The 13,150-nt window shown below is 40.8% G+C and overlaps 1 protein-coding gene across 2 annotated transcripts in view; it reads right to left on the bottom strand.

Annotated features, from left to right (window-relative positions):
- The window catches only part of KCNH1 (potassium voltage-gated channel subfamily H member 1), a 264,872-nt gene that overhangs the window by 194,025 nt on the left and 57,697 nt on the right, over positions 1 to 13,150 (bottom strand). The window contains exon 6 of one of the 2 annotated variants that reach the window (XM_087828133.1): positions 1,655 to 2,128. In XM_087828133.1, the coding sequence (XP_087684259.1) occupies positions 1,655 to 2,128 (474 nt within the window). The remainder of the gene's footprint in view (positions 1 to 1,654; positions 2,129 to 13,150) is intronic. The other variant, XM_087828135.1, reaches the window with a different exon arrangement.

Raw genomic sequence — 13,150 nt, 5'->3', positions numbered from 1 at the left:
ACTTCATTTGAATTATCTAAGCCAAAATGATCATATTTTCCTCACTAACATAAAATTTTCTAGAAATGTGTTCACAGAGGAAAATTTTCCCAACATGTACTAAAATTCACATTTAGGAATCCCAACATTCACTCTAGGGGTGATTTTGTTCTTGTAAATGATCAGTCGCGACTCATTTAATCCCCCTACAAAATCCACACAAGCCACCTGGAGAATTATTCCTTGGGATTTTAAAGTCTATTAAAACACACCACGCAGATAAAATCAGGGGTTGTTCTGAGTCTAGAGCATCTGAATTGAATCAGCTCCCCTTCCCTGGAAGGAGAAGCGGTAGGCACAGCAGTTGGGTTCTCACAGAGGAAGGAGCTCCAGCCCTCGCCCACTGCTGGCACTGATCTGAAAGCAGAGATTCATCATATGCCACCAGCAAGACACAGAGTCGCTGGCCAGGCCTTGCTATCCTGGCAGGGAGCTGACTGTTCCTCCTAACCGTCCCAAGACTGAATCCCACTCACCATTTAACCCTTAGAGTATATCTTGCTTGACTCAGCCTCCAGATGGCATCCTGAATTACCCACCCAGTTAACAAGCAGCCCAGCCAGGCTGACACCTCTGGGACTCTCTCTAATCTCAGGCAGTGAGGGCCCACTGCAGCCTGAAGCTGAAGACTTGCCAGATGAACTGCCTTATCTTAATCCATCTGGAGCACGAAAATTAGAACGATTCCCGTAGGACACAAACTGGATAAGAATCTGACGGTTGCCTTCGCGATGGCTTGACATCCTGGCTTCTTCAAAGGGGGAAATCACTTTATCCAGCCCAGAGGCCCCCTTCCTGCTACAACACGTCCCAGGCACCCAGGCGCTGACTGTTTAAGCACGTCCTGATTCTAACACATCTACAGGGCATTTATCTTCCTTTAATTCCTTCCATTGCCTGCAGGACTAACAATCCAAAGCAGTGTAATCCAGTAACAACACTACTCCTCTTAGCTACATCCTATCTGGGCAAAGTCAGGCAAGGGAAGGTATAGATAACCGAATGCCACTACGTCACCTCCAAAACTCAGTTTAGCAAAGGAACAACTCCTTTTTCCCCAACATTTACCCCCACCCTCAAAAATAAAATAAATACATACATACATACATACATACATAAATAAATAAATAAATAAATAAATAAATAAATAAATAAATAAACAAACACGCAAGCACACTTGGGGGGAAATAGCATCCTTTTGCTAGGAGTTAATTAAAATGAAACCATCAAAGGTCAGCAACAGACGATAGAAAGTCCCCATAACTGGAATAATCAATAGGCAGACGTTCAGCAAATGCATACAGAGTGAAAGATTCAGCAATACAGTGGCGATGCATGCCCGTTTCTGCAGCCCCACCACCCCTGAGCCAGTGGCATGCACTCCACGTGAAGTAAGAAGGAAGCCTTTGGTCTCTTCCAACATCATTCACTGACATGCAGAACCTCTGGGCCTCCAGAGGCAGGAACAGTGGGAAAGACAGCTATCAAGCATGCGCCCTCTGTTCCAGACACCAGTCATGCTAGCTCCCACCCCTTAATTATTTTTCTGTTGACCACCCATATTTAATTCAGCTTTAAAGACATGACAACAAGGTCTGAGATTTGAGAGATGTACCTGACTCTCTCTCCCCTCCAGGGGTGGTGGAATCTGATCAGCAAAAGCAATCTTCCCTGGATCACCCATAAAGGCACTAACCTCATCCACGTTCTCAAAAGCGTTGATGACATCGTATGGCAAACAGGACAGAAGGTCAATCACAAACCACGTCTTCAGATAGTTCATGCGGATGAGTTTGGGGTCGGAAATCACCTCCCCAGCTGGTCCAACAAAAGTGGTATGAAAATTCAACACAATGTCCACCAGAAAGATGACATCCACGATGCTATCCACAACCAGCCAGGCCACATTGTTCTGCCTGGTTTTAAAGGAGACATTGTAAGGGACCAAGATGGCTGTGTAGAAGGTTAAAATCAAGATGATCCAATCCCACGTGGTCTTAAACACACAGTAATGTAAGATGATGTGAGGGGGAGTCTTTGGTGCCTCTTGCTTGTATTGGGGAAGGATGTCTGAGCCCAGCTGCAGGACCTGCACAGAAAAACACGGCGAAGAGAGAACTAAGTTAGGATTTAATGGCAAGCATCTGTCACTGACAAATCATCACGATGCTCCAGGTGGGTCACCAGGTGCAAGAACAGATACTAGGGGAGTATGGGAAAAGGGAATTGAAATTTATAATATAATTAATCACAATGAAACAATGGCAAACTATTATTTAGCTTATTATGTGCCAAGCATTGTAATAAATACTTCACACACATTTATTATCTCAATTATAAATACAACCTCCTTTATTAGCCCATAACTTTTCTAGGTGACAAGTGAGAAACTGAGGCTCAAGAGAATTAAATAACTTAATAAATATTTATTGTTCTGTGCCTGGAACTGTTCTAGACACCGGACACATAGTCATGAAGGAAACAGCATGATTCCTGCTCTTGTGGTGCTCGGTCTAATAGGCAAATCAAGATATTTCCAATTGTGGTAAGAGCTAAATAAGAAGTGGCGTAGAACACAAAGTGATTTGATAGAATGTGACTTGAGGATTAGGGGAGGGCGAGTGTTTGAACTAAAATCTGAATGACAACAAGAAACCAGCCATTCAAACTTATATGGAAAAATTATGCCAGGCAGACAGTATAACTGGGGTAATGATCCCAGAGGAGGACAAGCTGGGTATTTGTAGGAAAAGAAAGATGTCTGGTGTGACTGAAACACACTAAATGGGGGGTGGGGGGGTGGATGCTAGATGAGTTCAGAAGGGAAGCAGAAACCAAGCCATGCAAGACCTGCTGGGCCATGGGGAGGCACTGGATTTTATTCTCAGTACGTCTGAGTATAACTGGAGGGTTTTACGCAACAGAATAATTCAATGCAGGTTTATAAAAGATCACCCTGACCGCTGCATAAATAATGAATTGAGGCAGAGGATTAGAGGAAAGAACAGAATCCGGAAACTTATTATAACACCCTGAGAAAAAGGTGGCGTGATGGAGAAAACTAGTCCAATTTTGGATATATTTTTGAAATAAAACCAGCTGAACTTGCTGATGGCTTGGAAATTAAGAATATAGAGCAACGAAAGGTACTCACTACTTTATTCTAAAAACCCTGAATGCTGATTGGCCCAGAGCAGGCACTCCAGCACTGTTTTTAAGCGAATAAATGAACTTCAAGGTCATGCAGGAAAGGTGGAACCAGGATCCCAAACTAGGTCCAGCTGGATTAAAACCATGCCGTTTCACACGGAGGCTGCATTTTCCTAAACGAGTTTCTAATGAAGCAGTTTCAGCGAAGGAAGAGGTCCAGAGAAGATTGGTTCCAAACGAGTGTCACAAATAGGTTTCACTTCAAAAGGCAAAAAGCTACGTCTTCAGAGACTAGGCCGCGCTGGAAGGTACCCCCACCCCAGCCCAGCTGCTCTTCTGTGCCGCTTACAGATTCTTATAAATCTTTAGGTGAAACTTCCTCTTGTGCCACAGGAACTTATCTTTCCCTCCAGAGGTTAAAGGCCCGTTAGTGAATATAAGGTAATCTGAATATCCCTGCTCTCACTACAGGTGGTCCCAGGCCTTAAAAGGTGACCCTTCCAAGAAATAAAAAACAAAAAGCTAGAAATCCGGCATGTCCAGTGCAGTCTTTGGGTATGGGAATTGTTTCTACCCTTCCCACCAGTGCACAGAGCTCTTCTAGACTTGGGGTTTTAATAGCTCTCCTCATGAAAAGAACTTATACAAGAGTGATTAATGAAGCTTGGACCCTGAGACCTCAGGCAGGAAAAGGGATTGGCCTGTAAGAGTAAAGCAAATGAAATTAAATGAACGGGCCTTCTGCTTCTGGAAAGACAGAGTAGATGTACTTCTGCCTAATCCTCCACCTAAGTACAACTAAAAGCCCTGGACATTACATATAAAACACATGTAAGAAGACTCTGAAAGGTATAGAGGAGAGCAAACTGACTGGGAATGACACAGTGGTGAGCTCACTGGGTTCTCCTTTTGCCTCATATAGACCCAGACTTAGAGCTGAAGATTCCAGCAGCCTGGAAACACCAAGGGGTACACACAAAAAAGAGCCCTAACAAAAGCCCACTCTCTCTAGCACAAGAACTAGGAGAGGGGCAGTCTCACAAGATAGGAAACCTTTAGACAATAACCACTTTACTATAGCCAAACACTACAAAAAAAGATCGAGGTTCCACTGCAACCCAGGCCAGCAAAGGCTACTAGGAAGCCCAGCTTTCCCACTTCTCGAGGTTGTAATGAAGCACCCAACCTCGTTCGCCTCCCTACCAGGGGTAGTGACAGAGAAGGCAGGGGGGTAATGAGGCGTCCCTCCCCCTCCCCACAGGGGTGGGGTCAGAAGAGGTCTAATGGAGAGTCGTGATTTTCATCACTGCCCAGCAGTAATAAGGCCACCACCACCCCAGCCCAAGGAGGTATCAATGTAAGCTTAGCAGGGAGCCAGAGCTCTCTCTATCACCCAGCAGTAACAAGAAGAGCCCCCCTCTGGTGCCATAAAGGCTGAATTGGAAACCTGGACCTCTAACCTAACCTGGCAGAAATGAGGGGATGCCTACCCCTTTCTTTGCCATATCTGTATCAAAGGAAGCCACTTTCCAAAAAAAAAAAAGTTTAAATAAGATCCAGAGTCTCAGACATACTATCATACATTATATCTCAAATACCCAGGTTTCCATTAGGAATCACTCATTATAAAAAGAACCAGGGAAATATCAAACTGAATGAAAAACAGACAATCCATGGATGCCAACACCAAGAGGACAAAGACATCAGAAATATGTAACAAAGATTTTAAAGTAGCCGTCACAAAAATGCTTGAGTGCCCAATTTTGGACACACTTGAAACAAATGAAAAAACAGAGAATCTTAGCCAAGAAAGAGAAAATGTAAAGATGAGCCAAACAAAAATTTCAAAATCAAATAATACAGTAACTAATTTTTCAAATTTAATGTATAGGCTCAACAGCTGAATGGAGAAGACAGAGGAAAGAATCAATGACAAAACAACAGAAATTACTCAATCTGAACAACAGAGAGAAAATGGCAATTACATAATAATAAAAGGGTTAAGTCACCAAGAAAACACAGTAATCTTAATGTGTATGCACAGAACAAAAGAGCCCCAACATATGCAAAGTAAAAATTAATAGAACTGAAAGTAGAAATAGACAAATTCACACACTCTTCTCTCAACCTTCCATAGAACAACTAGACAGAAAATAAGCCCCTTAAGAACTTAACAACACCATCAACCAACAGGATTTATTCAACATTTATAAATCACTCCACCCAACAAGAGCAGGATGCACATTCTTTTCAAGTGCATGTAGAACATTTTCCATATACTAGTCCGTAAAATAAACCTTAACAAATTTAACAGAATCGAAACCACACAGAGTGTCTTCTCTGACTAAAATGGAATCAAACTAGTAATCAATAACAGAAAGGTAACAGGAAAATATCCAAACATTTGGAAACTAAACACACTTCTAAATAATCCATGAGCCAAAGGAGAAGTGCCAAGGGAAATTTAAAAGTACACTGAACTCAATGAGAATGAAAATAACAACATATCAAAATTTGAAGGATGCTGCTAAAGCAGCACTGAAAGGGAAATGTATAGCACTAAATGTTTACCTAGGAAAAGAGAAAAAAATCTTAAATCCATGACATTCACTCCCACCTCAAACACCTATTTTAAAAAGAGCAAAATAAATATAAAGCAAGCAAAGGGAATAAAGTTAAAAGCAGAAATCACTGAAATTGAAAACAGAGAAAGTCAGTGAACTCTGAAAAAATCAAGAAAATAAAATAAAAATAATATTGACAAACATGTAGCAAGACTGGAAAAGGGAAAAAAAAGAGAGAAAATACAAATTACCAATATCAGGAAAGCGGCATGGGATGTGATTATAAACCCTGGAGATATCAAAAAAATAAAAAGGGAATGCTACAAACAGCGCTACACACATACATTCGACTACTTAGATGGAATGGTTCTTGAAAAACACAAACTACCATAATTCATAGAACTATAAACTATTAAGAAAACTGAGTTAGTAATTTTAAAACACCCAAAAATTAAATCTTCAGGTCCAGGTGATTTTAATGGACACTGGTAGCAAAATTTAAAGAGGAATTAACAGCAATTCTACACAATTGCTTCCAGAAAATGGAAACAGAGGGAATAGTTCTCAGTTCATTTTGTGAAGCTGGTACTACCCTGATTCCAAAACCAGATAAAGCAGTACAAAAAAAAAAACTACAATCTGGTATCTCTCATAAACACAGAAGCAAATCCATAACAAATAGAAAACAAAATTCAATAATGTATAAAAAGATGATCACGTGACGTGTATTCCAAGGGTGTAAGGCTGATTCAAAATTCAAAAATCGATCAATGTAATTTGCCATATTAACAGGCTAAGGAAGGATAATCACATGTCCATATCAATTGATGTAGAAAAAGCATTTAACAAAATTCAACAATTCATGATTAAAAACAAAACAAAACTCCCAGAAAAACAGGAAAAGAGAGGAACTTCTTAAACTTGATAAAGAGCATCTACAAAAAAACACCCAACAAAACAAAACAAAAACAAAAACGAAACCTAAAGCATCCTATTTCATGGCAAAAGACTAAAGGCTTTCCCCCTAAGATCAAGAAAAAGCAAGGTACAAGCTTTCACTACTTTTATTCAGTATAGTACTGCCACTGTGATAAGGCAAAAAAGGAAATAAAAAGCAATCAGATCAGGAAGGAAGACACTACGGTATCCCTATTTTCAAACAACATAGTGGTGTAGGTAGAATATACTAAGGAATCTACATATAAACTTCTAGAACTAATAAGTGAGTTCAGCAAGGTCTCACAACACAAGGTAAACATACAAAAATCATTGTATTTCTACATACTAGGAAGTGAACAACAAAATTACAAAATTACAGAATACCACTTGTGATTTTTTTTAAAAACCCACTTAGGTGCAAATATAACAAAACATAAACAGGACTTATATGCTAAAAACAACCAAATGCTGATAAAAGAGATCAAAGAAGATATAAATAAATGAAGAGGCATGTTGTGTTGGTAAATTAGAAGATTCAACATACTAAATTCTCTCCAAATTGATATATAGGTTTAGCACAATTTCTATCGAAATGCCAACAATAGCTTTTGCAGATACACAAAAATTATTCTGAAATTCATATGGAAAGGCAAAGGAACTGGAATAGCTAAAAACAATTTTGAAAAAGAAAAATAAAGTGGGAGGAATCAGTCTAGCTAATTTCAAGATTTGATATATAGCTACAGTAATTAATACTGTGTGGTATTGACAGAAGAACAGACTCATAGATTAATTGAAAAGAACAGAGAACCCAGAAATAGATCCACAGAAATACACCCATCTGATTTTTTACAGTGATGCAAAAAAGCAATTCAATGGCAGTTCCGTGGAGAAAAGAAGATTCATAGGCAAAAAAAAAGAGAACCTCAATATGTCTCATACCCTATATAAAAATTATCTCAAAATGCATTGAGAACTTAAATGTAAAACTACAAAACTTTTAGAAGAAAAAAATATAGGAAAAATCCCCAGGATCTAGAGCTAGGCAAAATCTTCTTAGACTTGACACCAAAAGCATAACCCATAAAAGAAAAAACTGATAAAATGGACCTCATCAAAATTTAAAACTTTTGCTCTGCAGAAGACTGTTAGGAAGATAAAAAGACAACCTATGGCTTAGAAAAAATATTTGCAAACCACATATCCAATGAAGAAAAAGCATCTAGAATATATAATTTACTATATGTGATTTCAAAACTCAACAATGAAAAAAACAAACAGTCCATGAGAAAAGGTGGAAGACAAATAAACAAATATGTCACCCAAGAGGATATACCGATAGCAAATAACATATGAAATGATGTTCAGCATCGTTAGTCGTTAGGAAATGCCAAGTAAAACTACAATGAGCCATCACTACATACCTATCAGAATGGCTACAATAAAAAATCATGACAATGCAAATGCTGGTGAGAATTCAGATAAACTAGATCATTCAGATACTGCTAGTGGAAATAGAAAATGGTACAGCCACTGAAGAAAAGAGTTGTGTTGCCTATTAAGCAACTAAATACACAGCTACCACATGACCCAGCAATTACACTCCTGAAAATTTATCCCAGAAAAATGGAAACTTATGTTCTCACACAAAAACCTGTGCATGAATGTTTACAGCAGCTTTATTCATAATAGCCAAAAACTGGAAACTGAGATGTCCTTCAATAGATAAATGGTTGAACAAACCGTGGTATGTCCATACCATAGAATGTTACTCAGCAAGTTAAAGAGTTTAAACTGCTGATACATGCAACCACCTGGATGAATCTCCAGGGACTGAAATTTATATAACATTTTAGAAATTTATAAAAACTTCCATTTACATAACATCCTTGAAATGACAAAATTATAGAAATAGGGATTAAATGAATGGTTGCCAAGGGCTTAAGGGAGGGGAGCAGGAAGGAAGTAGGTATAGCTATAAAAAGGCAACAAGAGATATTCTCAGGGTGATGGAAATGTTCTGTATCTTTTGGTTGTTGTTAATCTTCACCCAAGGATATTTCTTCCATTGCTTTTTCAGAGAGAGAGAGTGCAAGGGAGGAGGGGAGAGAGGGAGAGAGAGAGAGAAAAAATCATTGTAAGAAATTGGACCTCGAGCATGAGCCCCAACCAGAAGCAGGGAGGGAACCCAAAACCCAGGTACATGCCCTTCTCCAAGAATCGAACCCGAGACCCTTCAGCACTCAGGCCAATGCTCTAACCACTGAGCAACACCAGCCAGGGCAGAAATGTTCTATATCTTGACTCTACCAATGTAAGTATCTTGGTTGTGATATTAGACTACAGTTTTGCAGGAAACTACCATCAGGGGAAACTGGAAAAAGGGCGTATGAAATCTCTTTCTATTATTTCTTATAGCTGCATGTGAACCTAGTTATCTCACAATAAGTTTAATTTTTAAAAATTGACTGAATACAGATGAATTACAAGCATTGTAAGGAAGGGGTCCAGGAACTCAACTAAGGAAAAGGCAGGGGAAAGGCAAGGGAGTTATTTAGGGGGTATCATATGTTTGCAAAATACAGTCTGAATGGTAAGACTATTCAGCAGGAACTCAAAAGAACACACAAGGAGGCAGCCACCTGCTGATTGCACACCAAAGGCCCCTGGAACTCCATGGCTCTTGGTAACAAGCCCTCAGGAGGAAATGCCCTTTCAGAGGAAAGTGTCTGTCCCTGTGACAGTTTGATACAATCCACAATTATTTCTAGGTGGATTTCCCATTCTGATGCTTTCCAGGACACTGTGAGGCCCGGCCTGAGTCAATAGTGTCTCCATACCTCCCCAAAATGCCAGGCTGACCAGACTCTTCCCCCTGCCGCGATTCCTACATGTGTTGAGAGGGGGTTGACAGAGGTGCTAGGCTACACAGGGATGTTGGGGACTGGTATTAAGTTTCTCTCTTCCTTCCTCTGGGATGCAATGCAGCCTTTTACACTGAAACCATAAGGCATCTGCATTCTGGGAGCAGACCTGGATGCTAGGATAGTTGATGGGGATAAATGTGACAGATTCTCTTTCTAAATCTTCATATTAAAGGCTACAAATGATTCCGATAAGGCAAAGCATTTATAGTCTGGCTTGAGATCCTATATATTTCACCCTCACATTTACTCTTTAGCAACTATCTATGGAAAACAGATGATGGAAATTCCACGGAGTGGGTTCTTCATTACAGAGAAACAACATTCTTTAAAAAATTCCCCAACCAAGAGTATTCTGTATCCAGTTAACTATCTGACTTCAACAGTCTTTTCAGAGCACAGTGACAAGTGACTAATTTGTTGATGAGAAAGGTTCCAGTGAGACTGACACCTTCCTCTTCAGAAGCCTGTGTGGGAATGGATTCAGACCAGACAGGAGCTCCGCGACTGCTATTTTCAGGAGGGGACACTTTCTTAGGGTGATTCAGAACATCGTTATCTGGAAAATGGTTGGTGTCCTCCAAAGTAAGGAAGTCTCTGCACACAAAGTCCAGAGATGGCATACCGACCTTTGTCCAGCAATAAGGAATCTGTCTTATGGTAGATGCTCAGTGATACTTCAAAAGCTTTGCTGAGAAACAGCTTCACCAGACGTGGAGACAGAATGACCCGGTGGAGTGGTCCTGGTGACCACAGCATGGTCAGTCCTCTCCTCCACCTCTTTTCTGTCACTTATCAGTATGAGCATGTGCTTTTGAACTCTTCAGTTTGACTCATCTTGTAGACTGGAAGCTTCCAAAGGCAGACAGCTGGCAGCCCTTCCAGAATGTACTTCCTAAGAGTGGGCCTATATCTGTCCTCTACACACATCAGCCTGGGAGTCCCCCAAATTCAGATACTACTTCCTTCACCCAGCGTAATGTCGATAGTTCACCCTCTCAGTGTGCCTCCCCCTACAACACCCACTCCCAGACTCTGCCCACAGGAAACGCTCCTTACAGGCCATTACTGATGAGGCCATTACTGAGAAGGGTGAGTTTAGAGCATAGGGTAGGATCGGGCTTTTGGTAGGAGGTGGGCCTTCCTCCTACCAAATGACAAGTGACAAATGAATATTCATCTTAAGACTGATTCTGGAAGGAAAACAGAGTTAGGGCTTCGCCCTGGGTGAATAGGAAAATCAGGCTGATGACCACGTTTCCCTAACACTCTTATTTCCAAAGTTCTCAACTGTATTTTTGCATCCTATCACCACCCTGTCAGAGGGCTCTACAGATGGGAAAATGGAGGTTCAGTGAGGCAGACTGACTCACCCTGAGTCATACCAGGGGTGAGTAAGCAGAAAGCTGGGAGCGCAAGCCAGGCTGCCAGCTCCAGGCCTTCAAATCTTTCCTAATCTATTGTACAGCCTGAATTACCTTTCATGGCCCATGACATACATCACCACGTCTCACACAACCTCATGAGATGGGAAGGCTGGCGCTTTTCTTATTTTACAAATTGGAGAAAAAGCCAGAATGTAAATTGTTTGCTCATAGTCACATTGCAGATGACAAAATAACACCTTAAATCCAAGCCAAATGTCCTAATTCAATGCTTTTCTTCTATTGTATACTGACTCTTGATTAAGCACCGCTTTTGCATAGGGCCTCTGAATGATGGCAACATGCCGTCCTGTCACCTTCTGAAACTGGCTTCTGATTGACGGCAGCATCTCCCATGTGGACCTTCTTCAGACTTTCCAGCCACACTGGCCAGAGCCTGTCTCTCTGAAGAGTAACTACCCCAGTCCCCAAGCCACACCTAGATACATGAAGAAAGAAACAGAACCAAATCACACCCGGACCCTTCTCACCCAGAAACCCTTCTGAGTCAAGTGAGGGTCACCATGGAAAGTGATTTTTGCTGAAGTGGATCAGAGACTATAATATTTCACTCTAAGTTCTTGAGTGCTGTTTTCTGCTACACCTCACCCTTGGCTCATGTTTTTGCCCTATGAATCACTGATAAAACAGAACCAGATAAAAGTTTCAATAGAGGAAGGCCCACCTCCTACTAAAAGCCAGTTCCTCCTGCGTGCTCTGAACCTCACCCGTCTCCCCCTCAAGTGCTTTACACTCCCCACCCCACGATTCCCTCTTGATTACATTCATCAACCTCACCTTGGTCACAGCATCATTCCATCATTATCTTTAGACATTAGTCAACTTCCCTTCCTCGCTAAGCTCCTTTTACTGTTCCTCATTGTAGCCAGACTTCTTTTGAAAGAGTAGACTAAACACATGTCCACTTTCCCCGCTCCAATCATGTTCTACACACTCCAATCTGACTATGACCTCCGCTCTCTAATGAAATAGCTATTGTCAATATCACCAATGATCTCAATGTGGCTAAATCCAATGCACTCTTCCATCCTGATCTAACTCACCCCCTCAGTAGTTTTTTAATAGATTTTAAACATCTTCCTTCTTGAAACACACTTTTTGCTTGGCTGCCTTAATGCCACTCTCTCCTGGCTGGAACCACAAAGGTATGCAGTTCAGATCTCCCTCCAAGAAAACCTCTAGAACTAATCCATCAGTGAGTTTTGTTGCTTCTGCCACATGTAACTCAGGACCCTGTCACTACTCTCCAACTTAGTTCTACAACTCTGTCCAGTATACCACCTCCTCTCACTGCAGCATGGCCACAGCTTCCCAACCTCTCCTTCCTCAGACTCATGCACCAAACAGCAACTTTTATCAATCATTCGCTTCCCTGATCAAGATCCTCCAGCTTGTTACAGTGAACTTCAAATAAGACCAACATTCTTGCTGTGACCTTACCTGAGACCTTCACCCTCTCTCCAACCACTCCACTCCACTGGCTTTCTGCACAAAAACCAAAGCTCTTTTCCCACCTTGGAGGAGCTCAAAATGTTCCTTCCCTGCATGAATGGGTTCTTTGCAAGCTTAAGTCTTGGCGTAAGTGTTGTCTCCTCATAGAGGCTTTTCCTTACCACCTCCTCTACCCTCTACCACCTCCCTTCCTCTGTTATATTTTATCATATCACCAGGTTTGTTCCTTTTATAGCATTCATCAGGGATTAAAATAATACATGTATCTGTTTTTTCACTTGCTTACAGATGTCTCTTCCGCTAGATTGTAAGCTCCATGAAGGCAGGGTGTTTGTCTTCTCACCACCACATACTCGGTCCTTAGCAGAGTGCCTGGCACTTAACAAAAGCCACTTGAATAAATGAATGATTTGCTGAGCAACTTCTTGACAAAAATATAATATCAAGAATATTCTTAGAATACTGTAATAACCATGAGAAACAAGAGAGAATGTGTTATCTTAAAGCTATATTCCAATTATATGTGCTGTCATGAATAAATAAAAATAAAAAACAGAGTCTACATATACATTATAAATGTTTCCAGCAGATGCCCTTCCCCAGGTATTACAGCATGGGTTATCATTTATTGAGTGCT

Source organism: Miniopterus natalensis, chromosome 19 (genome assembly GCF_054644295.1).
Source record: "Miniopterus natalensis isolate mMinNat1 chromosome 19, mMinNat1.hap1, whole genome shotgun sequence".
NCBI lineage: Eukaryota > Metazoa > Chordata > Mammalia > Chiroptera > Miniopteridae > Miniopterus > Miniopterus natalensis.
This window is presented reverse-complemented; position numbering and strand designations above follow the sequence as displayed.